This window comes from Phoxinus phoxinus, assembly GCF_949152265.1.
Source record: "Phoxinus phoxinus genome assembly, chromosome: 3".
Taxonomy (NCBI): Eukaryota; Metazoa; Chordata; class Actinopteri; order Cypriniformes; family Leuciscidae; genus Phoxinus; species Phoxinus phoxinus.
The window spans coordinates 38,889,127-38,916,366 of NC_136878.1; the positions used below are offsets into that span (position 1 = coordinate 38,889,127).

Below are 27,240 nucleotides of genomic sequence, written 5' to 3' on the forward strand. Positions count from 1 at the left end.
CATCCTTAAAATTCAAACAAATAAAAGACTGAACAATTTTTATTTTTATGAAACATTCCTTTCAAATGACAGACGGACAGACAGACATTCGTTGGCTAAAATTGTAACTGGCAACATTGGTAAAAAGATACACTCTTCAGATAGTCACCACACTTTTCAAGATTAAAAATAGAGGAATATTCTCACAGGGTCAGAAAGCGTTTGGTCTGCTTTCATTACCCTGCTTCACTAGTCACAGACCAATTTGGTCATAAAAGTGTGAATTAAGCAGCTAGTTTGGAATACAGTGATCACAGCACTTCTGACTGACCATCAGAACGACACGCCAGTCGAAATTTTCAGAAAAGGAAAAAGAAAAACATGCTGAATCAACCCAATAAACATCTGGAGAGAAGAAGAAGAAAAATCACAGTAGCAAGTCAACAAATGATCATCGTTCACACTCAAGACAAGCAGCCTAAAAAAAAAAAAAAGACACCCCGAGTATAAGACAGATAATGGACTCCCTTCCAGAAGAAACATCACAGAATGAAGGACAATGCATTTGAAAAAAAAAACATTCATAGATATAATAATGTGTGGCAAATCTACATATCAGAAACAGTTTCAAGAACTTTGCCAATTGGGATCTCTTGGAGAATTACTAACAGGCAATGTCTGACTAAAGAAGTCTGCGATTTAAGGTCTAAAAAAATAGATCATTGTTGCATAAGACAAAAATGTACATTTGCATAGTTTGATTGTATAATAAATCTAGCTTTTTTTCCCCATTCATAAGTTTCAACACAATCACATGTTTATAATCCATAACCATGACACCATTTTATCAAGCACTCCTTCCAACTTAAACCGTTGCGAGAATTTATATTTCTATTGATATAAATATATGCATGTTTATAATCATACACTGTAAATTGCTGCCTTAAATTCTTTCAAGTACAATCAACTTGGATGTTTAAGTCATTTTGACTTAACTTAAAATTAGTTGAATCTTGTCTAACTTATAAAAAAAATCCTTAACTTATTTTGATGAGTTAAAGCAATGTAAAAACATATGTTGTCATAACTTATTGATCATATATTTTACAGTGTAGCCTAATATATTAAATAAAACATTTTATCTCTTCTATGATAATTATCATATCTGGGAACAATGGAATTGAATCTTTAATACACATTCTTTAGTACAAGACACCCACCAACCTTTGGTCAGTTTATGTTGCTAATGAACCTATTTACAATCCTTCAGACTGAATAAAATAGACAAAAAAAAGTGACCAATATCTACTATCTATATATTGAGAAAAAAAACAGATAATGACAAAAATCACTTAAGAAAGATAGACACAAAAGTTCATCATCCAAATTTCAAGTCACATTAAATGGACCATTTCAATGAATGTAATAAACACACATAACTTGCAGTCATTTGCATTGCTAGAAATGATCAAAGGACATTTAAAGAAATAAAGATAGCAAAATTAAAAATATCTGTTTTTAGTTTTTTTCCATGTTGTAATTAACAGTGAATGGTAAAAATGATGTGTTCCATTTTAAAATTGCTTATTTGATCACATCCATTAAGAAAGACACCACCATGTGAGACTAAGGCACAATTCAGAGTAAAAATTTTGGGATGAAAATAAAATATTAAAACAAAAGTTTAAAATAAAAAAATAAAATTCAATTTTCCAATCTATATATTAACTTTCATCAGGGAATTGAGGATAAATTGAACTGGGCACAAGCCCTCTGATCAAAAATAAGCTTTTCTCTTCAAATAAAACAGAAGAAAGAAAAGCGTTTCTTGCACCATTCCCACTGTAGCGACACTTTAAAACCGTACAACAACTTGTACGATCCCAGTAAAGAAAAACGTCAACTCTCAGCACAGTGAACCACACACAAGAAGCTTCACGTTATGTTAAAATGACCTGAGAGAGCTGGTTGGGAATTCGTGTAGATTTCATATTGCACTTTGCTGTGAAGCATAAGGTTTCATTGAACGAGTCCTCGGCTGAAGGCTCTCGGGTGCATGAGCTCAGCTCAGCTGCAGGCGGTAAGTCCTGATTTCCATGGGTTTAAGGCTGATCTCCAGCGGGTCGGCTTCACTATTGTATGTGTGCATCAGAGACAGCGAAACAGGAGTGATGCTTTTCACCTTCAGATCTGCCAGGAGCTTCTCTAAATGAATCTACACACACACACACACAGCAAACAGTATGTTGATTAGAGCATTTCCGACACAAGTTCAAGCAAGCATGCATTGAGTCACGGCCTTAGACTTTGATTTTTCACTTGTAAAACGTAAGATGGTTAGCATATCTGACAGTTCGCAGGCTTAGCTTGTAAACCTTTCAGACTAAGTGGAAAGTAAACAACTTTTATGTGCTTATGGGATTTATAGCTCATTGCATTATTTACATAAACATCATTGAGGTGAAGTTTTCATTTATTTTATGTTAAAACACTTTCTCCTGTCCTATCTTAATATGTTTCTACGTAAGCCTTTCGTATGTTGATTTCCATGTAGAGTGTAAAGGCCAATTCACACCACAATAACTAAAAAGATAAAGATTATAGTTCTAAAAATCATTCTAAATATAACAAAAAGTGTCCACACCACAACTTTAACAACAATGGCACAGAGAAATTATATCATATATCATTCTTGGAACAATTTTTCCAGCTGATGAACAATATAAACACTGACAGCCGATCAGAATCCATCCTGCTTTAAAGAGCTCGAGCATTTAAAGCGACAGGCGACATAACTGGAGTGTGTCTGCTGGTGTGGACGTTAATATAGTTATCGTTCTTAGTGTGAACAGGCCTTAAAGGAACACTCCACTTTTATTGGAAATAGGCTAATTTTCCAACTCCCCTAGAGTTAAACAGTTGAGTTTTACCGTTTTCAAATCCATTCAGCCGATCTCCGGGTCTGGCGGTAGCACTTTTAGCATAGCTTAGCAAAGATCATTGAATCTGATTAGACTGTTAGCATCTCTCTAAATAAAAATGACCAAAGAGTTTCGATATTTTTCCTATTTCAAACTTAACACTTCTGTAGTTACATTGTGTACTAAGACCGACAGAAAATGAAAAGTTGCGATTTTCTAGGCCAATATGACTAGTAACTATACTCTCATTCCTGCGTACTAATCAAGGAACTGCTGCCGTACCAGCCGGCGCAATGATATTACACAGCGCCTGAAAATAGTCCCCAGCTAGGTAACTTCCAACGTGACCGGCACTAATTTTGTAATTTCAGTGCGCCTGCTGGTACGGCAGCATAGTTTCTTGATTATTAGAGATTTGTTTAAAGGATATAAATGCGTATTTGCTGAATGCTGACGGTAAATGAGAAAGTATTATAGTGTTTGCCCTTCTATTAGTAATAATATAAAAAGCAAACGCTATACAACTTTTCCGTATACCGTTTACTTTCTTTGTTTAACAGTTATATCTAATACGTATTAGACAGAGCTGTTAAACAGAGAGAGTAAAGTTATGAAGATGGAGAATGGGAGCACTGTGTGCTCAGGCGTTGGTGTTCTCAGTGCTGTCAAAATAAAAGTCCCGCTTCCGACACATCGGCCAAACAGAAAAATTCTGATATTTTAAAAATTCCAAATATCTGCTTTGGCGATATATCAGTAGACTACTCATTTCAATGGCAGCAGTTCTCAGGTTAAAACTCACTCAAGGTAAAGATTTTCAGTGAATAACTTGTAAATGTAGGTTTGTTTCTCACCCAAAAATATGTGTTTTATGTTTAAAACTGATTTTTATTGTTGAACGAACTATCCCTTTGGGAACAAATGTACACATTTGTAAATATAATTCTCAAGTTCTTTCAAAAGTCAGGCCAAAATTAAGTAGCAGTGATGAGACTCTCTTTGAATTTTTGATGTGTCTGTGTGTGGGAGGCCGCGTGATCTGCTGCTTTACCTTGCCACGTGTGGTGGCACACAGTAGGCCAGTGTTCCGATTGGAGAAGCCACAGTCAAAGCCTTTTCTGTGCAGTATCAAAGCAGCTTGCTCGGATGGACCTCCCCCTTCCTCCTGCGAGAGAAACGAGATGGAGCCTCAGGCCGCATAAACACAACACTGTTTCTTCTCACTGAGCCAATAATGGAGCAGTGCTTTGCGCTTCAGCTGCAGCTCAGCACCACAACGAGAGTCTCTCCCATCACTACTTGATGGAAAGAGCCTCTCCTCGAGAAACTTGAAGCAATCGTCCTGGGTCAAAATAACTTGGCTTTATCAACAGCATGTGACGGGCTGCCGATTTTGCTAGAATTACAACGTCCTTCGGCTTGTAAATGAATCAAAGATTGCATTTACAGTAATGCACTTACAATGGATTGATGGGGCAAGGCATTGTGGGGGTTCAAAAGCAGAAATAAATGTTCACTTATTCTTTATGAAGCACACATTAGATCTGAAATGTGTATTATTTGAGCTGTACAAAGCTGGATTTCCATAAAGTTGTTTAAAAAAATTATGCGTTACTGATGGTAATCTTTTTTAAAGGGGTCATGATATGAGAAATCAAATGTACGTTTACACGACAACAATATGCTAGAAATTGAGTTTTTCCTTTGAGTCTTCCGCATACTAACGACACCATTGTTAAAAAGAAACACCATAGACTGAACACGTAATACACATGTGCATGACATCATCGATATCTTCAGATATTCACGTTTTTACACCGTTACGAACTGCCAAAACGCATAATTTTTTTTTACGGTTTTAGTTGAAAACGGTGTCGTGTAAGCAGCCCCTTCAAGGTCTTTGTACCATCAAAACATCCTGCAAGTTTCATAGCTTAAAATATCCTCCTCATTATAAACAAAGCATTTATTTAATCAAGCTTGTTTTGATATCTGTGACCTGTTGTCACGCTTTGAGTTTGTTTTTTCTCTGTTTTTCCTGCTCTGTTCATGTCTTTGTCTAGGTCAGCTTTGTAAATTGGTTCAGTTCTTCTCCATTCCTTGCCTGATAGTTTCTATGGTTACAGATTGATTTGAGTCCTCAGGTCAGGTGTTTCATTAATTATCTCATTAGCTCCTTTGTTTGGCCTTCAACTTAAGCCCTCACTAGGCACGTTTCCATTACAGATTTGCGCAAAACTTTTGCGATTTGTTCTAAATATCGATTAAAAACTATTGCGAAATGACGGTGTTTCCATTAACCGTCCATTAAACGTCATTTTTCCTCTCGCGATAAGTCATTCCAAAAATCATGGCAACGGACTTTGGTAGGTTTATATATCACAGCCACCGCACTAGACATTATTATTATTAACGGAAGGAGATGTAGACGTGTTATGCAAGTATTAATGGCAAGGAAAAACCCTTATACTGTGAGCGGCACATATGAGGAGTTTCTCACTCATTTCCGCTCCGAGGTCTTGATTGTGGCATTTCTTTGAGGTTTAGAATCCAGTATTCCTGTAATTCTTTTATCTTTTATGAATTTAATAAAGAACTCTGTCTCGTATTCTGTCCGAACCCACCGCGCCTTGAGTCAGGTGACTGTAAATGTGCAAAAACTGTTTCCATTGCAGTTTTGCGAAATATTTATTTTTCGAATTGCCTGAAAAACCACCTCATGTGAGCGTAAAACATTTTTGCGATAAATGGGAGTTTTCGCGAAATTGACGTGTTTTAATTGAGTGTATTTTCAATTCGCAATTTCAATTTGCGCAATTTGAAGGTTAATGGAAACGCGGCTACTTTCTGTTAGCTCCTAGTATTGCATTGTTTTATGTCAGTGTGTTCGTGGTTGTGTTTCAGGCCCCGTTTTCTGGCACACCCCAACGCACATGGTTATTTTGAAAAATGGAGACATTTCCCTTCGCTTGTGCCCTTCGTTTACACGCAAACCGAGAATTCGCCTCTACAAAATCACCCCAATAATTCTAGAAGGATTAATTCTTTCCAGAGCTATTCAAGTCATCTGGTCAAATTGTTTTCATATCGCACTATACAGTATATAGCAGAAAAACAAAATATCACAATGCCAGTTTTTTCCAATATTGTGCAGGCCTAATGTGTGTGCATCCTTTTATTAATATTTAATCTCATGAAACTATTAATCTCTTTATTTTTCCCATTACAGAGTCTTTCCCCATAAATATCCATCGCAGGTGCATTTTTCCTTTTCAAACTGAAATGAGTGGAAATTCTTTTCTATGGTAGCACTCGGAACATTCCATTAACTTTTTCTGTCGTTATTCATGATCAAATTTGCACTCGAATCTGTACTTGCCCCTTCATGACATTATGAAAACATTTATACAGACATCTCTGCCCAGCAGAATCTCTCATCGCTGTAAACCTGGAGCACTAGATTAACAACAGAAACAGTAAATCACTCTGCACACTCGATAAAGCCCTCACAACTGAGATGAATTTCTTGTTGTGCAAAAATAAATAAATAATGAAATGTAATCAATGTCTTCCATGCTTGAAAAACACTTTCCTTTTCCATTTGCATAGAGGGTGTCCTTGAGTGTATATTGCGATGACACATAACAAAAGAACTTTTCAAGCATTATTTAGCATAGACTTTATTCTACATAGAGCACCCAAAAGCTTGTGCAGCCAACTGTCCTATTAATCATTTTATTTAATATTTACATACTGAGAGTGAATTCAGACTCCCAAAGTTTTTGTGGCTTTCTGATTATCTGTCAATAGTAATTCAAGCAAAAGACTCTAACTTTGATGATGTCATTGATCAGTCAAACAAAAGGATAGAGGTCAGATACCGGAGACTTAGGGGCTGTTTACACGACACCGTTTTCAACTAAAAACATTCTATGCGTTTTGGCCGTTCGTTTATATGACAACAGCGTTTTGGGTGCCTGAAAATGCTAACTTTTGAAAACAAGTATCAAAGTGCACGTTTTTGAAAACGGGGAATGTCTCTGGAGACGATGACGTCATGCACATGCGTATTACGTTTTTAGTCGTTTTCAAGGATCCGTGTCAATGGGGATTGTTTTGACATTGGTGTCGTCTTTACGCGAAAAACTTCTCCATTTTAAGCATATCGTTGTCGCGTAGATGAAAGAATTCTGGCACACTCTAATGGTGACACAAAAATGAAAAATGTCCATGAATGTAGTCAATAAGTATGGTAGAAACAAAGGCCAAACCTAGGCAGCATTTTTCGACTTCAGATCTTCGTTAAGGCAAGGCAACAATTATAATAAATCGTCATGTGTATGTTCTGTTTTTGATTCAGTTTTCATTGTGTTATGTTTTGTTTTGCTAATTAGTTTTGTCATCCTAGTCCCCTGCCAGTATGTTTCTATGGTTACATATTGATTCGATTATTCTTTTCAGGTGTGTCTTCGTGAGCTATCTACCACAGCAACCCATGACAATAATGCTATTGGCCCAGTTCTAAAGCAGCAAAGGATTTACACTTTAGCATACTTTTAAAGAGTAGTTATTACAGAAATGATACTGTATAATTAAAAAGATTATACTTCAGTACAAACTAAATATAATGTTCTCAGACACTTAACGGCTTGTTAATTGCAATTAAATAAAAATGTATTATAAATAATTTAAATTAATATTAAATTCAATTAGTTGAACTTTAGAGTGTTTTGACCAACTGAAGTAGGACTTAAGTACATCTTTATATGTAATTTCATAATTACTTCTTTTGACTTTGAAATATGGTTAAAGTGTACAGATGAATTTCCTGATATAAATGTAAAAATACTTTTATTTGAAGAACACTGACAGGTGCACTTCTCAGTTAATATGCTACCTTAAAATGTAGCTGCCTATGTAGACAGCGAGGCAGCTCACTAGAGTTTGGAAAATATCCTATAGAGCAATGCTGTTTGTGAAATATCCATTAATGGGTAATATCATTTCCTTTTATTATTAATTGTTCCTGTGGGTCTGCTTATAATGTTATTGAAGTTTATGCACCAAAACTCAATTTAGTCACAATTTGTTTTTTGCAGCTGTGCCTTTAAGACTCCATTGCATGTGAAATTAATTTGTTTACTCACAAACTGCGGATTTGCTCTGCAACCCTTCAATAGCATCCATGCTAAGCCTATAATATGATAGATTCATCAGACAATCCAAGCTGAAATGTGCCACATAAACTGTTAATCGAGGATATTGTTCAAAATAAACGTCAGTCTTTCTAACATTGGGATTCTTCAGAAGAGTACTGTAGGGTGACAGTATTTAATAACTATCCATATCCATTTATGACTACTAACTATGCATTTGACATGTTGATTTTGGCAGTCATGTGCTTATATGTAATTTCAATAAACAGTCTCTTTGAAGGAAGTACTGAGTTCTTAAAATTACAGTATGTTTTGACAGTCCAATGAAGTCTTTTATCTCAAAAGATCAAGCAAAATGGGATTTTTCATGATAAGACCCCTTTAAGCATTTAAGCCAGCATGAATCACATCCTCACATCCTCTATTAAATCTTTCCCATGAGCCCCCTTCTGAGCATTTTTACCTTTAACTGTCATGTTTTAAAATATTATCATTCAGCCCTGAGAAATGGGACTATGATATATCAATTTGAAGGTCAATACACTTTATGGCCCTCTTAGGAACTGAGCCAGCAGTCCTATCCTCCCCAATTACGGGCCAAACGGCTTTCAGCTTCCTCTTTCAAATCCTCTAGAAGATACAAACACAATTGAGCCATACCTTAGACTGGATAGCGCGCAGGTTGACCAGATGCACGTCGCAGGGGAAGGAGGCGCTCAGAGGGCTGTAGGGAATCATGGATGGAGCGTCCGAGTTCTGACTGACTGGCATTGAGATGAGGGGATGGTTGAGGTACATGTACGACATGTGACTCAGTAAAGATGGATAACTCTCCGGTGCGGTCTCCTCATTCTGGGTCTGAGAAAGAAAAGTGCATTAGCAGAGAACATTAAAGACTTGAAAGGACCTATTATGCTTTTTTAAATTTTTAGTGTGTAATGTTGCAGTTTTGTAATGTTAAAGTTTCTTTCCGGGAATGTACGCGTCACATTATTTCCTCCTTTAAAAAAGTCCCTCCAAAGGCATACACAAGAAATGGACGAAGCCTGGTTGAGTTGCGTTAGTAGTGTTGAAACTCGTGATAATGGTAAGGGGGGTAACCAATCACAACACACTGGTCCAGCCGACCAATCAGAGCACATTGCACTTTTTGGAAGGAGGGGCTTGATAGAGACAGGAACTAAACAGAGAGTTACTGACAGACAAGCATGAAAACCTATTCTGACAGATTTTGTAAAAGGGCACAATATGGCTTCTTTAATTAATTTGTTTCATTCGAACAATGCAAGTCCATGTATGCAAACACTTCTGCATTAGAGCAAAATTGTCTTTTTTTTATGACTGTCATGGTGTAACAGTATTTCAAAGAAAATGTAGGCCCTATTTTAACGATCTAAGCGCATGGTCTAAAGCGCACGGCGCAAGCACACTTAGGGCGTGTCCAAATCCACTTTTGCTAGTTTAACGACGGGAAAAAATGGTTGGCGTGCCCGGCGCATGGTTTAAAAGGGTTGTCTCTCTTAATGGGTGTGTTTTGGGCATAACGTGCAATAAACCAATCAGAGTCTCATCTCCCATTCCCTTTAAAAGCCAGTTGCGCTCGCGCCATGGCGGATTCGCTATTTACATGACGGAATTTGCAGAAAAGCGGAAAAACTGAACGCGTCTCCAGAGGGGAAACAGATCTGCTCGTGCGCGAGGTTAAAGCACGTGTGCAGACCATCTACGGGACAAAGTGTACGACAGTTGTGGACACGCCTTTAGGCGCACATTACTAGCATGCTCTTTAAATAACTAAAAAATATTGCCCCATTGACTTTAGACCAGGTTTTTTTTGGTTAATGGCGCAGTCTATTTCAGTTCCTCAAAATAGCAACGCGCCAACAATGCGCCTGAACACACCTCGTTTTCAGACCAGCACGCCCATGGGCGCGCAGATGCATTTGCCATTTAAACAACATTGCGCAGGATGTGAAAATGATAACTGCGCCAGGCTAAAACTAGCAATAAACACTTGCGTCGCGCCTGGCGCTGTATTGCGCCGGGTGTATGATAGGGCCCAAGTTATTTAAACTGCAAACATGTTTACAGCTTATTTAAATTATAACAATTACAAAACTGCGGGATTTTACAATCACAATAATGCAAGAAAGCACAGTAAAAGCAAGCTACTGTCTACTGGCCTAAGTACAATAAATAAATAAAGGTACCGTTGACATTTATATTTAAGTATTAGGCTTTACAGCATTATGATATGAAAAATGGTTATACATTTTTATAGATTAGCTAGATATCACATTTAACAGTGTTATTAAATTATTAGTGATTTCAAAGATTATCTTTAAAGATCCCATATTGTCAAAACTGAAATTTCCTGGCTTTTATCATGATAACAGAGGTCTAGGGGCTATGAAACTACCATATAAGTTTTAAAACAGTTAATCCACAGACAAATGCACACAGCCTGTATTAAGTAGCTGTGGCTTTTCACGAGCCGTTGTGACTTCCGTATAAATGTGATGTCAGAACTACACAGTGACCGCTTCAGTCACCACCCCCACCAATGGTGGGTCACTCCAAAAACAACAGGCCAATCAGAAGAGAGGCTCATGAATATTAAATAGACAGGCCAAAATCGACCTGTTCTTTGAGATGAGATTGAGATGGTTTTTGGTACTTATACTGCAAATATATATTCTTAAGGACATCAAAATCCAATATCAACAGATGCCGATAAATTAAAAACCATGAACGCCCAAATTTCCAAAATCCAGACACTGAGAGTCAGTGGTCAGACTGTTGTCATTAATAGATGCATGTTTTTCTTCTTTAGCTCAGTTACCTCCTCCGCAGAGCTCCTCTTCTCCAGCAATAGGCGGAAGGAGTTGGCAGTGATCTTATTGTCCAGAACTCCCTGACCCAAACCTCGATTATCATCCTGATTGAGCCTGCGGTCCATTATCACCTCCAGCTGACCTGTAGAATCCACACCAATGAGTTGCATTAGTATGTCACACATACTTCACCAGAACATTCACTGATGCCTCCAATGGACATGCATAAATCATGTGTGCCAAAGTCAATGAGACCATTGAGCCGTGTTTGAGCACCAAACAAATAAATCTATTTTTATAAAACACCCTGACAAAACCAGACTTGACAGATTGAATTATGGACAAAAGCACTTTACATTCAATTGCGGAGTGTTTTCACCACCTACGCTTGTACACCTGCCAGTGTTTTATTTATTTAATAGGCCAAATCTATTCAAGCAAAGATACAAGGATAACGGTCCTTATGGTCATGATGTGTCTGAATGGTAGGCTGTCAAATTATTTGCTTATGGTTTTGTAATTGTTGCAGCATTATGTTGGCATTTATAATGAACTGAGAGAGACAGTCTCATTGTAAAGATCATTTCATTGAATAAAACATGATATTATGTCCTTGACCATATGATGTCAGCCCGTTTTCCACAAGAGAAAGAATACTTTAAGTGTATCTGCTAACTTTTTGTTATGACTACATATCGCATACAAAGCAAGGTCAAAATGTCTATAACCACTCTACAGAAAAAGCTTCAATTTTGCAATTTTATAATCAGCATAACAACTTGAGTGAAACTTAAAATAATTTTTTCAGAATGTCAAGCCCTGACCTGCAAGTATTTCGAGAATAAAGTTGTAGTATTTCGAGAATAAACTCGAAACATTTCGAGAATAAAGTCGTAATATTTTGAGCATAAATACTGTTAAGTGTTCTCGACCCAGATTGAGTGCCTATACGCCATTCAGAATGTTTGTTAACAATAGGCACCAATATACTTCCGGGTGGCAGAACGCGAGCGGCTTCTACTGACTAACTGAAGAGATCCAGCCGGCTACTGGAACAGTTCCATAGTTAAAAACATTGTTGTTGATCAAAGTTGAAACGATGATGAAAACGTGTTTGGGGTTGCGCTGCCAGATATACAGCAAAAGGAGTAGGGTTTTATCGATTTCCTGTGGGTGAGGAGGTTATAGCGAGTGGACGTCGTGTCGTGTCTTCAAAAGTAGTGCAAAAAGTAGGAAATCTTAATGATCCCCTAAATTATATGATTCATCCAACGTTTACCTTTCTGCTGCCAACTCTGCTTGCCCTTCAACTCTGCTTTGTGTATTCTCAAAACAGCCATCTACAAAATCTTAGCAGAGCATCTTCAGCCGGGGAAACTCGAGACTAATATTAGTAAACTTGTCTCTTTTGAAGATCAGACTCATTGCCAGTCACTGCCTGAAGTAAAAGAGAGCTGCCAACTCTCACGCCACATCCATTTTCTCACGCAACTTACCGAAATTATTATTCCTCTTACATAATATCGACAAATCAGTGTTTTTCAAGTGTTTTACAGTTGGAGAACAATTATGTCACATAACATTTACCTCAGGAAAGCCATTTAATGACCATGATAGCATGATATTTTGGCTAGAAAAAAGAGCTATAGAGCTCAGAGTATTTTGCTAATTATGTGTAGGCCTACTATATTACATATTTATTATATGTTTTACTTATATCATTAAATACAGTTATATTTAATTCAATTTATTTTTATAAAAATTGTACTGCCGAAGGTGGGTCTCCCTTCCAAGCAATTTACTAGCGTTGCCATAGGAACGCTTCGGCTTTTGCCAACCGGAAGAACGTCTATTACTGTTGTGACGTCATGGTGAATTGTCGTATAGAAGAGCACCACAATCCTGGTCCAAACTTTATGTGGTACGTTGACTCGTAGCCTAGGCAACACCATCTGAGTCGAGAACACCGTAAACAGTACTGCCTCCCTCTTTACTGTAAATCCTTTCTGGATACATTTTAAGTGCATCATTCTGTATCCAATCATTTGACCGGATCCCGTGATTTCCTCAGATATAAAGCTGGCTACCTCCATCCAGTCTGAAAAGTGTTTTCGCCTGCAGTCTATTCCGGCGCAGTATATTTATATCCTAAGATGATAAAAACATTTTTGTATAAAATTTTATAGATTTTTAATATACAAAATGAAAGGGCGACTACGGAAAGCCCTGAACCGTAACGTAAAAAAACACTATTTTTTTTTCTCTCTCTCTAAAATTACAAGAATAAAGTCGAAATATTTAGAGATTAAAGTTCTAGTAAAGGTACGGATTTTTTTTTTTTTCGTTGTAGTTCAAGAGCTTCCGTAGTCGCCCTTTCATTTTGTATATTAAAAATCTATACAATTTCATCTAAAATAAATAAAACACTAAAAACTAAAATCAATAGTTTTGTCAATGTCAAATCAATGTTGTGATGCTTAAGTGAATTTAGGCATGACATCATTATAATATACGCTACGGTTCAAAAGTCTAGGGACTTTTAGCTTTTTTGGAGTCTGGAATTTTTAATGCTTTTTTTAAATAAGTCTCTAATGCTTTTAAAATATAAACATTCGAAATAACAGTTTTCTATTTGAATATATTTTACAGTGTAATTTGGACCCCAGCATAAATGGCATCTAACAGACATGGGGTAAAGCCAAAAAGCTTCAATGGTGATTTCATGAGGCTTTAAGATGATAAGAAAACGTAAAGCACTCGGAAGGAAGCGTGTTAAAACTCTGACCGCTCTTGAGGCTGGCCGCTCCGAGTGACTGTGCCGTGAGTAGAGAGAGTCTGGCGCTGGAGTCCTGCAGATAGATCATGCTGGTCATGGGGTAGAAGTTTGCCTGCAGGGGGAGCTTAGCCATGGCTTTCCTCGGCTGCACCTGTAAAAACAGCCCAAGGCATTTTTAGCAATGCAGAGAGAAAAAAACCTCCACATTCCCCCTGTTTAGAGACCTGAAAACAATGAGCTCGGGCATGTGGAGACACTTATCTGAAGGAAAAACACTGTCAATTGATGAGCTTCGATGTGTGTTAATGTGACTTGGAGGAAAAATGGATTGGATATTCCACTGTTTTTATTCATGAGGCATTTGTTTTGTGAAGACAGTTAATTAGTTTGGACCGAAGAGAAGCACTTAATCCCGGCCAATGCCAGAGAGACATCATCAGCTAATTAAATGCCACGCTAATACTCCAACATGCCAAGACAACTTGACAGAGTGATTTAAATTGACACTTGTTTGTTTTGGTCAGCCAAACAGCACACTCTAAACTGTTTTGATGAATTATTTGTCAGGAGAAATGAAAAATAAACTGACATTTTCATTATGCCGTCCAAAAACAACAACATTGCATTTTGACACTATCAACCAAAATCAAACAAGACTGTCAAAACAACAACTTCAAGCAAATTAACTAACTTCTAATGACTTTTGTTGATTAGTTTTACTTGTCAGTAAACAGAATTAGGCGAGCTTGCTGTCTGTATCCACACATTCACATCATGTATTTAAATTGAACTTCTGTTACTTTCTTTCAGCTGTGTAATCTTTATTCAGAGACTTATGAAGAGTCGGCTCCATCAAATGACCAGGCCATAAGAGCAGCTTCTGTTGATATTAATGGGGCTTTGGGAATAAAATGTGATAATTATTTTATGATATCTGTTAACTGTACCCTTTTTTGTTTAGTCTATATACATCTTAGTCTTATATATGAGCATACACTACCTAAAAGTTTGAGGTCGGTCATTTTTTTAAATATACGTCAGTCTTCTTCCGCTCCTGAGACTATGGCAGCCCATAGAATCGTATGGTAATTTTTTTTTACATTTGGTACACAGATAGAAGACCACAGCCATTTTGGAGTCTCTAACTCAATCCCTCTAGCGCCACCAACTGTCCAAAGTTGCATTTAAAAATGTAAAATAAATATTTTTGCATATAACGTCTGATCAGTTTGACCAACAATCCTGAGACTTGTCTCTTCAGATTAGGGGAGGCATAACAAGTCGGACGATATCAAATTTTCCTATGTTGGCCCTTTTGGGCATTTAGACCGTTAGACCGAAAATCACAAGACTGGTCTCTTTAGATTCGGTGCAGCACTGCAGCATACCTGTTATAATGAAATTGTCTTAATAGATTCCTTGGGTCATGAACATAGATAACAATTTTGCCATAGTCGGAAGAACTTTCTTATGCTATTTTAACCTACTTTTTTAAACTCCTCCATGGTCTGATTTTCACCAAATTCGAGTCAGATCATCTTCAGTCAATGTCGGAACAAAATATGGATTTGGCGTCGATAGATAAAACTGTTTTTTACACCTTTATCATGCAGGGCTGTTTCTATGATCCACGCACTGACTCCTCTTTTTTCCACACTTTCCTCCCATACAGTAGCACTATTTCATTTTGGGTTTTGCAGCGCATAAAGGCCAATTTTTGTACCAGTACCATTCTAACAAATTTTAGTTCCAGTTTAATTCAAGCACTTTCAAAGACCTATGTTTGTTTTCACAGGCTTTCCAGGCCTTGAATCCATGTGTCTGAAATTCAAGTACTTTCAAGAAGCGTGGGAACCATTTCACTCACTCACTGACCACAATAGATCAATTTGGTGTCAGCAACACATATTGGTCAAAAGAAATAAGCAATTGTCACATTAGTGATTGCATTTATATGGGCTTTCAACGATTTTGCTTAAAATCGTCTTTACTCATTTTTTTGCAGTTGGTCTGATGCTCCCTGGCTTGATTTTTAGCTCCTCATTCTGTCTATGTGGTGCTTGGCCACTTAATGGCTGCTTGTATTCGATCAAAAACACAGAAAAAGTAATAATATTGTGTCTTCAGTGTCACATCTGAAACGACGTGTCGTCGTTTAGAAATTATTCAGATATGCTGATTTGGAGCTCAAATAACATTTCTTAATATTGTCGATGTTGAAAACAGTTGTGCTGCTTAATATTTTTGTGGGAACAGTGATACATTTTGAATAGAAAGTTATTTTGTAATATTAAGTGTCTTTATTGTAATTTTATCACTGTGATTTCATTTTTGATCAATTTAATGCATCCTTGATTTAAAAAAAGTATCAATGTCTTTCTTTAATATTGGAATTGAAGGTGTTAACTAGATTTTTTTTTTTTTTTTTATATTTATTTATATTGAAATTAAATTATGAAATATTGAAACGATTAATTATTAATACTTTATTAGACTGACTGCTCTATTTTTTTATAACTTCTGACAATAACATCAAAGCCATGTTTTGATGGGATGAATTTAGTAACAGTAATATGGAGTTACCAATTACAAAAGATTGCATATTAAAAAAGCTATTTTAATTACAAAAAAAAAATAAGTAACTGATAACAAAACACTTAATAGTGCAAATAAATATTTTTCTTTGTGCAGTTTTCATCACGCACACACACATTTGCTCCCTGTTCTGCTGTCATTGTTTGCGAGCCAAAATTGTTAGCTTGCGATTAAAAAAGTTTTGAATATCTAAACACCATAATGAAAGACCGGTTTCAATTGGTCACTCTCGTTTGGCACAATTATTCAGCCACGCCCACTGCCAGGTCCCGGTGTGAGTCTGACTCTGACATCTAGCATTGCAGATATATCTGACAAATATATTGTTAGATATATTTGCAATCTTTTATTTTGTAATTACAATATAGTAATTTTTGCTCACAAAACCTTTTTTTTTTGTTTTTTGATTTCATAAAAACACATAAAGGTAATTCCATATACTGTAGTTACACTGTTGTTCGGCTCAGTAAAGTCAGTGGAAATATGGGCTGGTTCAGAGAGATATCCGCAGATCCCCCGCCAAGCCCCGGCCCACCACCAACTGCAGCCCTAGACGCCTTTATAATTCACACTTACATATAAACTGTGTGAACTTTAACGTGTATGTGGGTGTCAAGGAAAGAGAATATAAATAATGTACTGTTGTCCTACCTGGTAGCCATTCAGGTCAGTAAAGAATCGATCCTTGCTGTTCAGATCCGAGGTTATCCTCATTGCAATTTCACGGTTGATTTCGCCTCTTATATCTACAGTGTTGCAGATCTCAACAGACTGACCCTCTACACCTATGAGAAAGAGAGAGAGAGAGGGGTCAAAATGACTGACTGAGCACAGGCAATAGAAAAGGGATTGGACATCCATTTCCTCCACTTCCAAACGACAGTTTCACTCATTATTAAAGGAATAGTTCACCCATAGTTCAAAACCATTGTTTGTATACTGAAGACCGCTTCCTTATAGACCAATAAGTATCACTAAGTTGATAATGGACAAAACAATTGCTCTGTTTGGCTTTAAACGTGCATAATCACATACAAACTATCAAAATACTACAAATCGTAAATTTTCCAGTGGCAAATGACTGCTTTCCCTTTTTTAACTTTAATAACTTGTTTGCATGTTTTTCTCTATGGTGTTCCTGGCTTAAGCCGGATGACAATATGAGCAATTAGATTTACCTAGGACAATGAAAATAAAAGAACACTCCTACATGTTAAATGTACATTTTGAATTAGACTAATTAACCCTCTGGGAATAAAACAGTGCAAGAAACAAATATGTTCAGTTTCCTTTAATTAAAATGTAAAACCCTTAAAGGTAGAAGAACATGCTCTATATAGCAGCACAACCACGAAAACAAGGTTGTTTTTATGGTGTACGATAGCTCGGAATATCTTCAACATGAGTGTGTCCTCATTAGCTCATTGCGAGATGGTAACACGACACTTTTAGTGAGCAGCCCTCACTGGGAAATATTGCTTATATTGAGAGATACTGATTGGAATGCATATGTAGTAAATCTATCTTAAACAGTGTGGCTTGCTGAGGAGGTGTGTGCTATTGATTTTCTGATTTAGGATGTTCAGCTGGTGGAAAAATCCTAGATTTACACAAAAGAAGGGACCCAAACTATCTCTAGAGATCAGAATACCATAGAGACCAGGACAGAAAACACAGGGAGAATAAAGCCTTGTTCCGACTCTCATTCCGAATCCGGTTTTGTGCATTTCTGATAGAAATCAGATTGAAATTAGAAAGTGTAAACAGCAGCAACAACTAAAATCTGTTTTGAGCCACATACATGGTTTGAAATTTCATTTAAATCGCATTTCTGAACAACTGAGAACAGACTTTAAATTACCAAGAACAGATTTTTCAGGTACCTGCAATTAACGAGCTTCATATTGAAACACCCAAACTGGAACAGATTAAATAGAGCCCTCCCTTTTAGAACAGTATTTATTAAAAATTCAGTATGGAGAACATATGAGGAAACTAATAACCAATGTTTATAAAATCATTGCTTCAATGACAAGAGATAATTCATTTTATGTGAAAGACAAGTGGATTAGGGAGTTACGGCTTGAAATAAGTGAAGAAGTTTGGTTGGAGATATGTACTCAGGCTCACAAAGTCACGAACGCCAATTTGTGGAAGCAATTTCAATGGAAGATAAATAACAGATTTTTCAGAACACCACAAGTTGTGGCTAAAATTAATCCAAATCAATCAAGTCAATGTTGGAGGGGGTGTGGAGAGACAATGGCTACTCACTCATATTTTTTGGCAATGCCCATTGTTGGATGGAACTTTTGGAAACCCATTTTTACATATATTAATAAAGTATTGAATGTTGAACTGATAAGAGACCCTCTGATAGCAATTCTAGGGATGAAACCAGTGGTGATACACAGTAGGAAAAATATATATTTATTACAGAAATTACTGATAACAGCAAAGAAAACAATTACAATAAAGTGGCTTAAAAAGGAGTCGCCAAACCAAGCTGAATGGCTAACAATTTTGAGAAATATTTACACTATGGAAACAATTACATATTCGTTGAGATTACAGAGGGAACTTTTTACTGAAAGATGGGCACCATTAATGACAGTGATGGAGGACTGTTTGAACTCTGATTATCTGTCAGGGGAACTTGTATACAACCAGAGACAATTTATAAAAGAAACATGCCACTTCCTCAATCCTCAATACAACTATATAAGGAAAACCCGTAACAGCAAAGATGGCGGTTGTATGCACATGTCCCGCCCCTCCCGCTGGAAAGCCAATCATCTGCTTTTAACAGTCAAGCCGGGAAACATTTAAGCCTATCGTCTGGTTCCACTGACGCATGCGCACAGTTGAGGTTTTGCGACAGCGGAGACGAACCCTTCCGTTTGCGTAGTAAAAGTATAACCTGTGGGGAAAACGGCGTTTTTAACCTTATTTTGGGGCAAAGTCATCAAACTTTTTCAGTGATTTTTATCATATTTTACTGCTGTTTATATACATGCAGTTTTTATGTCCCGGTGACCAGTGAAAGTGCAGTTCTGACTCTCTGCCCATTCATTTAGATAGGAGCCTGGTCTTGTTAGTCCGAAATAGCTGCCCGGAGGCGTTGCCAAGATGGCGGCCGAGTGGCACGACTTGCCTAAAAGGACTTTGATACAACCCATGTTTTGTTTTAAGTTTATGTTTGTTCTGTTCACATTGTTTACTTTAAATGTTAATTATTTTTTATTTCTTCTTTTCCTTGTACCTTTGGACATATTCTCCTGTGGAATTGACCATATGTAAGAACGTGTTATGACCCCCTGTAAAGGATATCGTTTCTGAGTGGAAGTAATTGCTGTAAAAGGAGATCAAAAGAATATTCAAAATAAAAAATAAGTAACAAATCGCATTTCTGGAAAACCGTTTCAGTCTGATTGGCTTTTGCGTGGTTTATGTGACTGTGTCACGTCAAGTAAAACGTAAACGTCAGACGTGGTTATAGAAACATGGTAGCTGAAAGTAGCTGCAGAAACAAGGTTGTGTTTTTGGAAAGTGCAAGACAAGCAGAAGACAATGTAACGGACATGTTTTGAAACCGGCGGAGACGAAAGCACGATATAAAGCCGAACATACCGGCCTCCTACGGTTCTGCTGCTGCCTCATTAGACCAGTGTGATGGCTAAAACGAAAGAACGGCATGGGATAAACAAATCGGATCAGAACAGTTGCGCTACACTAAAGCCTCATTCAGACTGTCAGTCCAAATCTGATTTTTGTGCATATCCGATTGGAATCCGATCATATTCAGTGTGAATGGCGCAACAACAACAAAAGAAGAAAATGAAACGCGATTTTTACAAATCTGCTTTGAGCTACATTCATATGCGGTTTGAAATCGGATTCAATTCCATTTCTGGAAATCGGTTTCAGTCTGCTTTGATGGGATTAAAACGTAAACATGTCAGATGTTGATAAAGGAAGCATGCTAAAAAGTCGCTGAAGAAACAAGGTTGCTGCAAAGTGCTAGCCTGGAAATCCAGACCCGAATCCGAAAGATTATGGGTCTGGCATTGAGTAATGAAAATTGCTCAATCTCCGGTGGAGACGACAGCAACAGAATAAGCCGCGCATACCAGCCTCCTACATTTCTGTCGCTGCCTCATAAGATACAGTAGACCAGAACGGTGGCTACACATGTTGTAAATAAGACAACATCTGTATTGTAAACCCCTCCATATTGTTGTTTTTGCCTACCAAAGCAATGTCATTGCCCTAGAGATCAATGCAGATATTCCGGTAAATTAAAGAGCGCCACGAGACACAAAAATCTGATCAGAACAATTGCGATACACAGCGTGGACAGTCAATAACTTTGGTCAAATTCCAATCAGAGAGACAAATAATTGGATTTGGACAGACAGTGTGAACATAGCTAACGTGGACAGTCAATAATTTTGGTCAGATTCCAATCAGACACACAAATAATCAGATTTGGACTGACAGTGTGAACGTAACCTAAATAGGAGAGGAAATGATGAGGTTAATTAGGGACAGCAGGTGGGACAAATGAACCAATAATAAGGTAACAAGAATGGTGGTCTCAAGGGTGGGCACTTAGGCTGCGTTTACACTTAACATGCGATCACCATGATCCGATCAAGCAGATCGGCTCATTAGCCAATCAGGACACGTGCGTTTAAATTTGTTCACATTAAGTAGCCTCTGTATCTGGATAACCGATCGGATTTCTGTTTTCTGCATAATATTTAAATTAGGTCTGTAGCACGACACCAATAAGAGTAAAGATTATACAAATTAAGCAATGTCCCAATTGCTTTCACTCACTCACTTTACTTTCCTATGCAATCTCCAGTCTTAGATCAAATTACGTTTTTTGAATAAAGGAATATTTACAGAGTTGATCATACAAAAATAACTGGGTTGATCATGTTAAACAAGTCACATCATCGATCATCGGGGTTTGAGGTTATAGCGTGCAATGACTATATTAACAGAAATAGGAGATTAATAAACATGCTGAAGCAATAAAAACATTCAGCATTTAAAACATTAAAAAATAAAAAATGTATTCCCATTATTCCTCTGGCAAAGCAGCGCACGCTCTTCATTAAGATCTCATGACTGATCACAGCTGTGATTGTACAGGCGATCGCCTCGTTCAGATAATGTTGCACAATTAAAATGAAAAATGACACACACAGTATCATGTAGGTCTAAATAAACTGTTTTAAAGATTGATGTTTATTGTAAGGTTCAAATAAGTTTATTTCTTGTCTAAACTGCGTCTGGCCATTATTTTCTGACAGCCACGTGGGGAGACTGGGGGATTTATATGACGTCCACCTGTGAATGCAGACACGACGGCTGGATTGCGTTTACATTACATTGAGATCCGATCACAATGCGTCCTCGACTACCTCTGGACCAGGACACGCTGATCGGATAACATTCCCATCAGAAACGCGTTTACACTTGTCTTTTCAATGTGTATGTGGACAACATCCGGATACAGGTCGGATCATGGATGATAATGCCAAGTGTAAACGCAGCCATAGAAACAAACATGACAAAAACAAGAGCATATGACCAGTGAACACAATCACAAGCCATGTGCTCAAACAATAAATTAAGATAAAAGTTATTTTAAATTGCAATAATTTTTCACGATAGTACAGTTTTTACTGTATTTTTTGTGCAAAAAATAACAAAAAACAGCATTAAAGTTCAACAATAGCAGTGACTTCATGAATTAATAATTCTCTTGTGTTGGATCTATTAAATGAATCAGTTGGTCTGGGGTGCGTTTCCCGTACAACACTGCTCGCTGCTTAACTACCATAGTACGATGCATCGTTGAAAAAATCAACTAGCTAGTCACGACAGTTTCCCGAAACACATTGTCACAAATTGGTCGTTCAACCACGTTGGTTAAGGATGTCACGCACAATCTGTTTGAGATTGAATTAATGCTAGATGTTTTGGTATAAATTACGGACAAGGCATCTGAGGACTATTTCAAATTTTTCTCAGTTATTTTGTTTTATTTTCAGATTCATTCAAAGGCTCGTTCTTACGTACTAGCGCACGTACGCACATGCGCACTCTTCAAAAATGGTGCTTTAAATCTCTTGACAAACTAAAAGACCTAAATGACATTTGTATGTATTCTAAATAAAAGATACAGATTGTACTGAATGTAAGCTTGCTTATTTTGCTCAAGACAAGGATTTATTAAGTCCACGTCATGCAAACAATAAACTATGCTTCTAACCACAGGTCGAGATCTGTCGTTCCAACCACAAAACTTTGCGATGCTGTTTGTGAATGTTCGTTAGAACGATGGATTCGGGAGACACTGATTCACTGGACTACGCTTATAACGACGGAACTTGAGACCATAGTCGGCTAACGATGCTTTTAGGAAACGCACCCCTGAATGATTCATTCCTAAATCTAACTGTTCAGGTTCTCAATGAGCTGGTTACCAGTCCAACAGGAAGGGAAGATCACCAGTAAATAAAAGATTAAATAAAGCTATTGTATGAACACTTGAATTATAGTGAACGAGGTGGATGGACCTTATATCTTTTGAAGCGTAATAGCTTCATCCTATTTGTTGTAACTGCATGGAAAAGAGCGGCCAGTATATTCTTCAAAATGTCTGTTGTGTATTTTAGAATTATGATGACAGAATAATATTTTTATGTGAGCTAATCCTTCAAATTCACAAAAGAGGAACAGCTGTTTTCTGTGAGAAAAGGTTCCTCTTCTAAAACTTTGCAATTTAAATTCAGTTTTAACTCAAGGGAATAACCCACGAGAGGTTTCATTCTTTTCTTTTTTTGGACAAAAACAAACACCACTCGGAGGAAAGGTCCCTAGGGCTACGGGGCAATGGCTCATGTGACTGCTCCGCTCTTTCAAAAACACTCATGTACATTATCTCACCCACCCAGAGGGGGTCACAATCCGACCGCCCTGGTGCTCTTGGTAAGAAAAGCATGAAAACTGAATGTGTTTCTTTCTTATACAAAATGATCCCACTTTCAGCACACCATCAAACTTTTGCTGGACTGTCTTTTATCCGGTATCAAACGTCCTTGCCTGATGCTGATTAAAATCTTTGTTACTTGTTGGTGTGATGCACTGCCGATTACACAGTTCAAATTGTTTGTTAAAGTTTGAGGAACGTTCAAAAGCTTACCTTCAAACTTCAAAGATTAAATATTGCAAAAACTGCGCTAGAAAAAGCTTTGTACTGCATCCAATAAAAAAAAAAGACTTGAACAAAACAAGCTGCTATAGGACTGTAAAAGTAAAAGGCTCTCTTAACAAAGATTACTTGGAAAAGAAAAGGACGTCATGCAGCAGCACTTCAAGGATTTCGAAACTCGCTATTTTTTCTATCCCAGGGGTCAATCAACTTTCTGAGGTTACATTGCTGCCCTCCCACCACTGACTTCCGGCAAAAACAAAAACCAGAAACCTGCTTAATCATACAGGAACTCATCAAGACGACTAGTCAAACTTGAAAAGATGTCGTGTAAATATTTGATTTACATACTGTAAATAGTGGTGACTATTTGAATAAGTGAAAGTGAGAAGTGCAGGTGTTGCTGGGCGTTTGCCGTTCTCTCTTACCCTGGGTGTTGTAGAGCCGGAGAGTGTGTTGGATGTGTGTGAAGGTAGTGGTGACTTCAGAAAACAGCGTCCCTTTAGTGACTCGAACCACCGGCGGTTGCGAGGGAGAGTAAATCTGTGCGTGAAAGAAAGAAAATCAATGTGAATCAAATCACACTCATAAAAATCCCCTCAAAGCAGAGCTACAAAAAACACTGCATGACAAAAAAGTCCTGATGAAAGACTGAGGTGAGCGCTTATGAGGTTTCCCAGTGTTCTCTGTGAGCAGTGACCAAACTGCCATTACGTTTATAACTCTAATCAGCTGAATGACACACACTGATGTTATAAGTTTCAATGACACTTTACCAAATAATTCAGCGCTTCAGCAAACTCTCATAGCAATCATTTGTTTGCCACAAATGAACTGCAAGCCTGCTGCAAATAAACAGTTTTTATAGGAGTGGGCGATATATAACTCAGTTTTCCTGCAGCACTGTTCAGCAGTGGAACCACGGATAGATAAATTATACTTGTTTAAGAAAGACAGGTGGCAATGTAATAAAATTTTGTTTTAATCAATAAATATATATATACAATAATAAAAGTTGTTGTTGTTATTAAAGGAATAGTAACACAAAATGAATGAAAATGTGACCCAGTATTTCCTGCAGCTCTATTCAGCATAGCACAGTATATCCATGTAAGAGGTGCAATGGAAAGAAAATGTTGTTATAATAAAACTTTTCATTATTAATAATTATTATTATTACGATTGTTACTATTCCTTTAATAACAACAACAATAATAATAGTTGTTGTTGTTGTTATTAAAGGAATAGTGACACAAAATGAAAAAATTCAAATTATTTACTTACAAAGTGAATGAAAATGCGACCTAGTATTTCCTGCACTTCTATATTTAATTGTAGCAAATTATCTTTATGTAAGAAAGGTGCAATGGAAATAAATTATTAAAGGGGTGGTTGATTATGATTTCACTTTTCTAACTTTAGTTAGTGTGTAATGTTGCTGTTGACCATAAACAACATCTGCAAAGTTACAACGCTCAAAGTTCAAAGCAAAGGGAGATATTTGCTTTTAAAGAAATCGTTTTTAAGGACTACAACAAACGGCTGGTAGGGACTACACGACATTCCTCACTGGTTAGTGACATCACCGACCCTAAAATTTACATAAACCCCTCCCCCGGGAACAAGACAGAATATGCTAATCAATGACTAGAAGATAACTACCGGTACACATAAGCTACATAAATTCATCAACTAACCATTCAGAAATGTCCTGAAAATGTCAGTGAAAATTTTATAGACGTCTAAGACTTTATAGACCTGAAGGATAACAAATTTTAGGAATCTTTTTCAGATATGCTTTCTTACCTAAACATCACGTTGAAGAATTAACCCCTCCTTGCTTTCGTATGATTTGTTTAAATTTGTCTCCACCCCAAGAAGTCTCCTCCCTCTGGGAATGTATAAATTACAATGTATACTTTTTAGATTTAGACTGATGTTGGAAGACCGTTAGGTCTAGACTGTTTGAAAGAATTGCAGCCGCGCTCAATAAAGAACTTCTGCTTGAACGTGATCCAAACGTCTCCTGGTATTTGCTTAGAAGAAGGAAAAGTTTCCTACAGTTTTGGTGCCGTGACCCGGATGGAGAAAAAGGAAACTCAAAGAACTACAAGCTCCAAGATCTGAATCTTGAAACTTCAAGCTCAACAAAAGATCTGACAAAGATTGCCAGACTGAATCTTTCCAGCTTCCTCCAGATTGAAAAATTCAAGCTCCAAAAAGATCTCAAAGCCTGACTGAGTTCCAGACTGAATCTTGAAACTTCAAGCTCCAAAAAGATCTCAAAGACTGAATTTTACCAGACGGAATCTTTCTCTACAAACGAAAGATTTGGTGAGTTTCACTCCATTCAAAGAACCTACAAGACCAGTACAAATTTGTTTTCATCTGCGCCGTTCAGAGAAGTAGTTAAAAAACAGCTGCAGGGTTTGGTTAACTAAGTTTATCCTCTAAAGTTGTCTTTTAGAGATGAAAGTTATCCTCTGTTTTCAGGCAGGGAAGAATAGCATTACGTGCTAATATTTTGTTACCCTCTACGTTTGCTAGAGACGATTTTGGTATCCTCTGTTCAGGCAGGGAAGATTAGCATACATTGCTAGTTATTTTGTTTATCCTTTGTTTCACAGAGAAGGTTAGCATTACGTGCTGATATTTTGGTTTATCCTCTGCTAGGCAGGGAAGATTTAACAGTTACATGTTAAGATGTGTGTGTATCCTCTTGCTAAAGAAGGCCTGTCTTTTGTAAGCTAGAGAAGATTAGCGTCATGTGCTAATAAGATTGTACCCTCTGTTTGTAAGACAGTAGAGAGAAGTAGTGTTTGTTTGTGTGGTAACATAGAAATTCACAATGTTTAGGAAAAGTACTAGACTGATGTTGGAAGACCGTTAGGTCTAGACTGTTTGAAAGAATTGCAGCCGCGCTCAATAAAGAACTTCTGCTTGAACGTGATCCAAACGTCTCCTGGTATTTGCTTAGAAGAAGGAAAAGTTTCCTACAGTTTTGGTGCCGTGACCCGGATAGAGCTACTCACAAAGATCTGACTGACTACAGCTTTATGGACAGATAGTGAATTCAAGTCTTTGTTATCAGCGCACATGGACTCCATCGTGACTGAGCCAGTCAGATTGAATTTAACAAAGAAATTTGGCATTGATGCAGACAAAGTATGGTCAATTGAAGATTGCAAGAAAGTGTTGGGTGCATGTATCAGGAAGAAAAATGTGAAAGGTATTATCTTATGTCACAGAGAGTTTAGCTTATCCATTGTACAAGAACAGGCTCGTTGTATTGATAAGTTAAATGAACAGAACAAACAATTGCACACTCGAATGTCCTGTCTCACAGACAAGGTGGGCAGTAACAAGGCCTCAACCAAATGTGTCTCAGAAGACCAACAGTCAGATGAAAGCTATCCTGATCTACAGTCTTTTGATAGTATAGAGGACAATGTCAATGCAGATGTAAATGCAGTTGAAGTGTGCGTAGCTAGACAAAAGCCTCAGGGAAAAGGGGTTGACACAGTTTCATTTGCAACCCCCATATTGCCACCAAAAGCAGTCAAAACATCTTTAGGTCCTAAAGATATTGAGAGAATTGCTGAATGTTTGCCATCCGTGCAAAGAAATTTTTCTGAGTTTAGGAGAGAGTTGTCCAAAAAGATGCGGCTCTATGATATGACTCTAGCTGAAGTCACCCAGCTAATATCACAGATCTTGACTGAGTCAGAATTCAATCATTTTGAAAATG

The 27,240-nt window shown here is 37.3% G+C and overlaps 1 protein-coding gene across 1 annotated transcript in view; it reads right to left on the reverse strand.

Annotated features, from left to right (window-relative positions):
- Nucleotides 1-12: 12 nt before the first annotated feature.
- man2a1 (mannosidase, alpha, class 2A, member 1) overlaps nt 13-27,240 on the reverse strand; it is a 71,329-nt gene continuing 44,101 nt past the window's right edge. The window contains exons 16-22 of the mRNA XM_079608034.1: nt 23,921-24,035; nt 16,913-17,046; nt 13,676-13,817; nt 10,899-11,032; nt 8,717-8,914; nt 3,952-4,065; nt 13-2,194 (exon numbers count right to left, since the gene is read on the reverse strand). Of these exons, the coding sequence (XP_079464160.1) occupies nt 2,042-2,194; nt 3,952-4,065; nt 8,717-8,914; nt 10,899-11,032; nt 13,676-13,817; nt 16,913-17,046; nt 23,921-24,035 (990 nt within the window). The 3' untranslated portion in view covers nt 13-2,041. The remainder of the gene's footprint in view (nt 2,195-3,951; nt 4,066-8,716; nt 8,915-10,898; nt 11,033-13,675; nt 13,818-16,912; nt 17,047-23,920; nt 24,036-27,240) is intronic.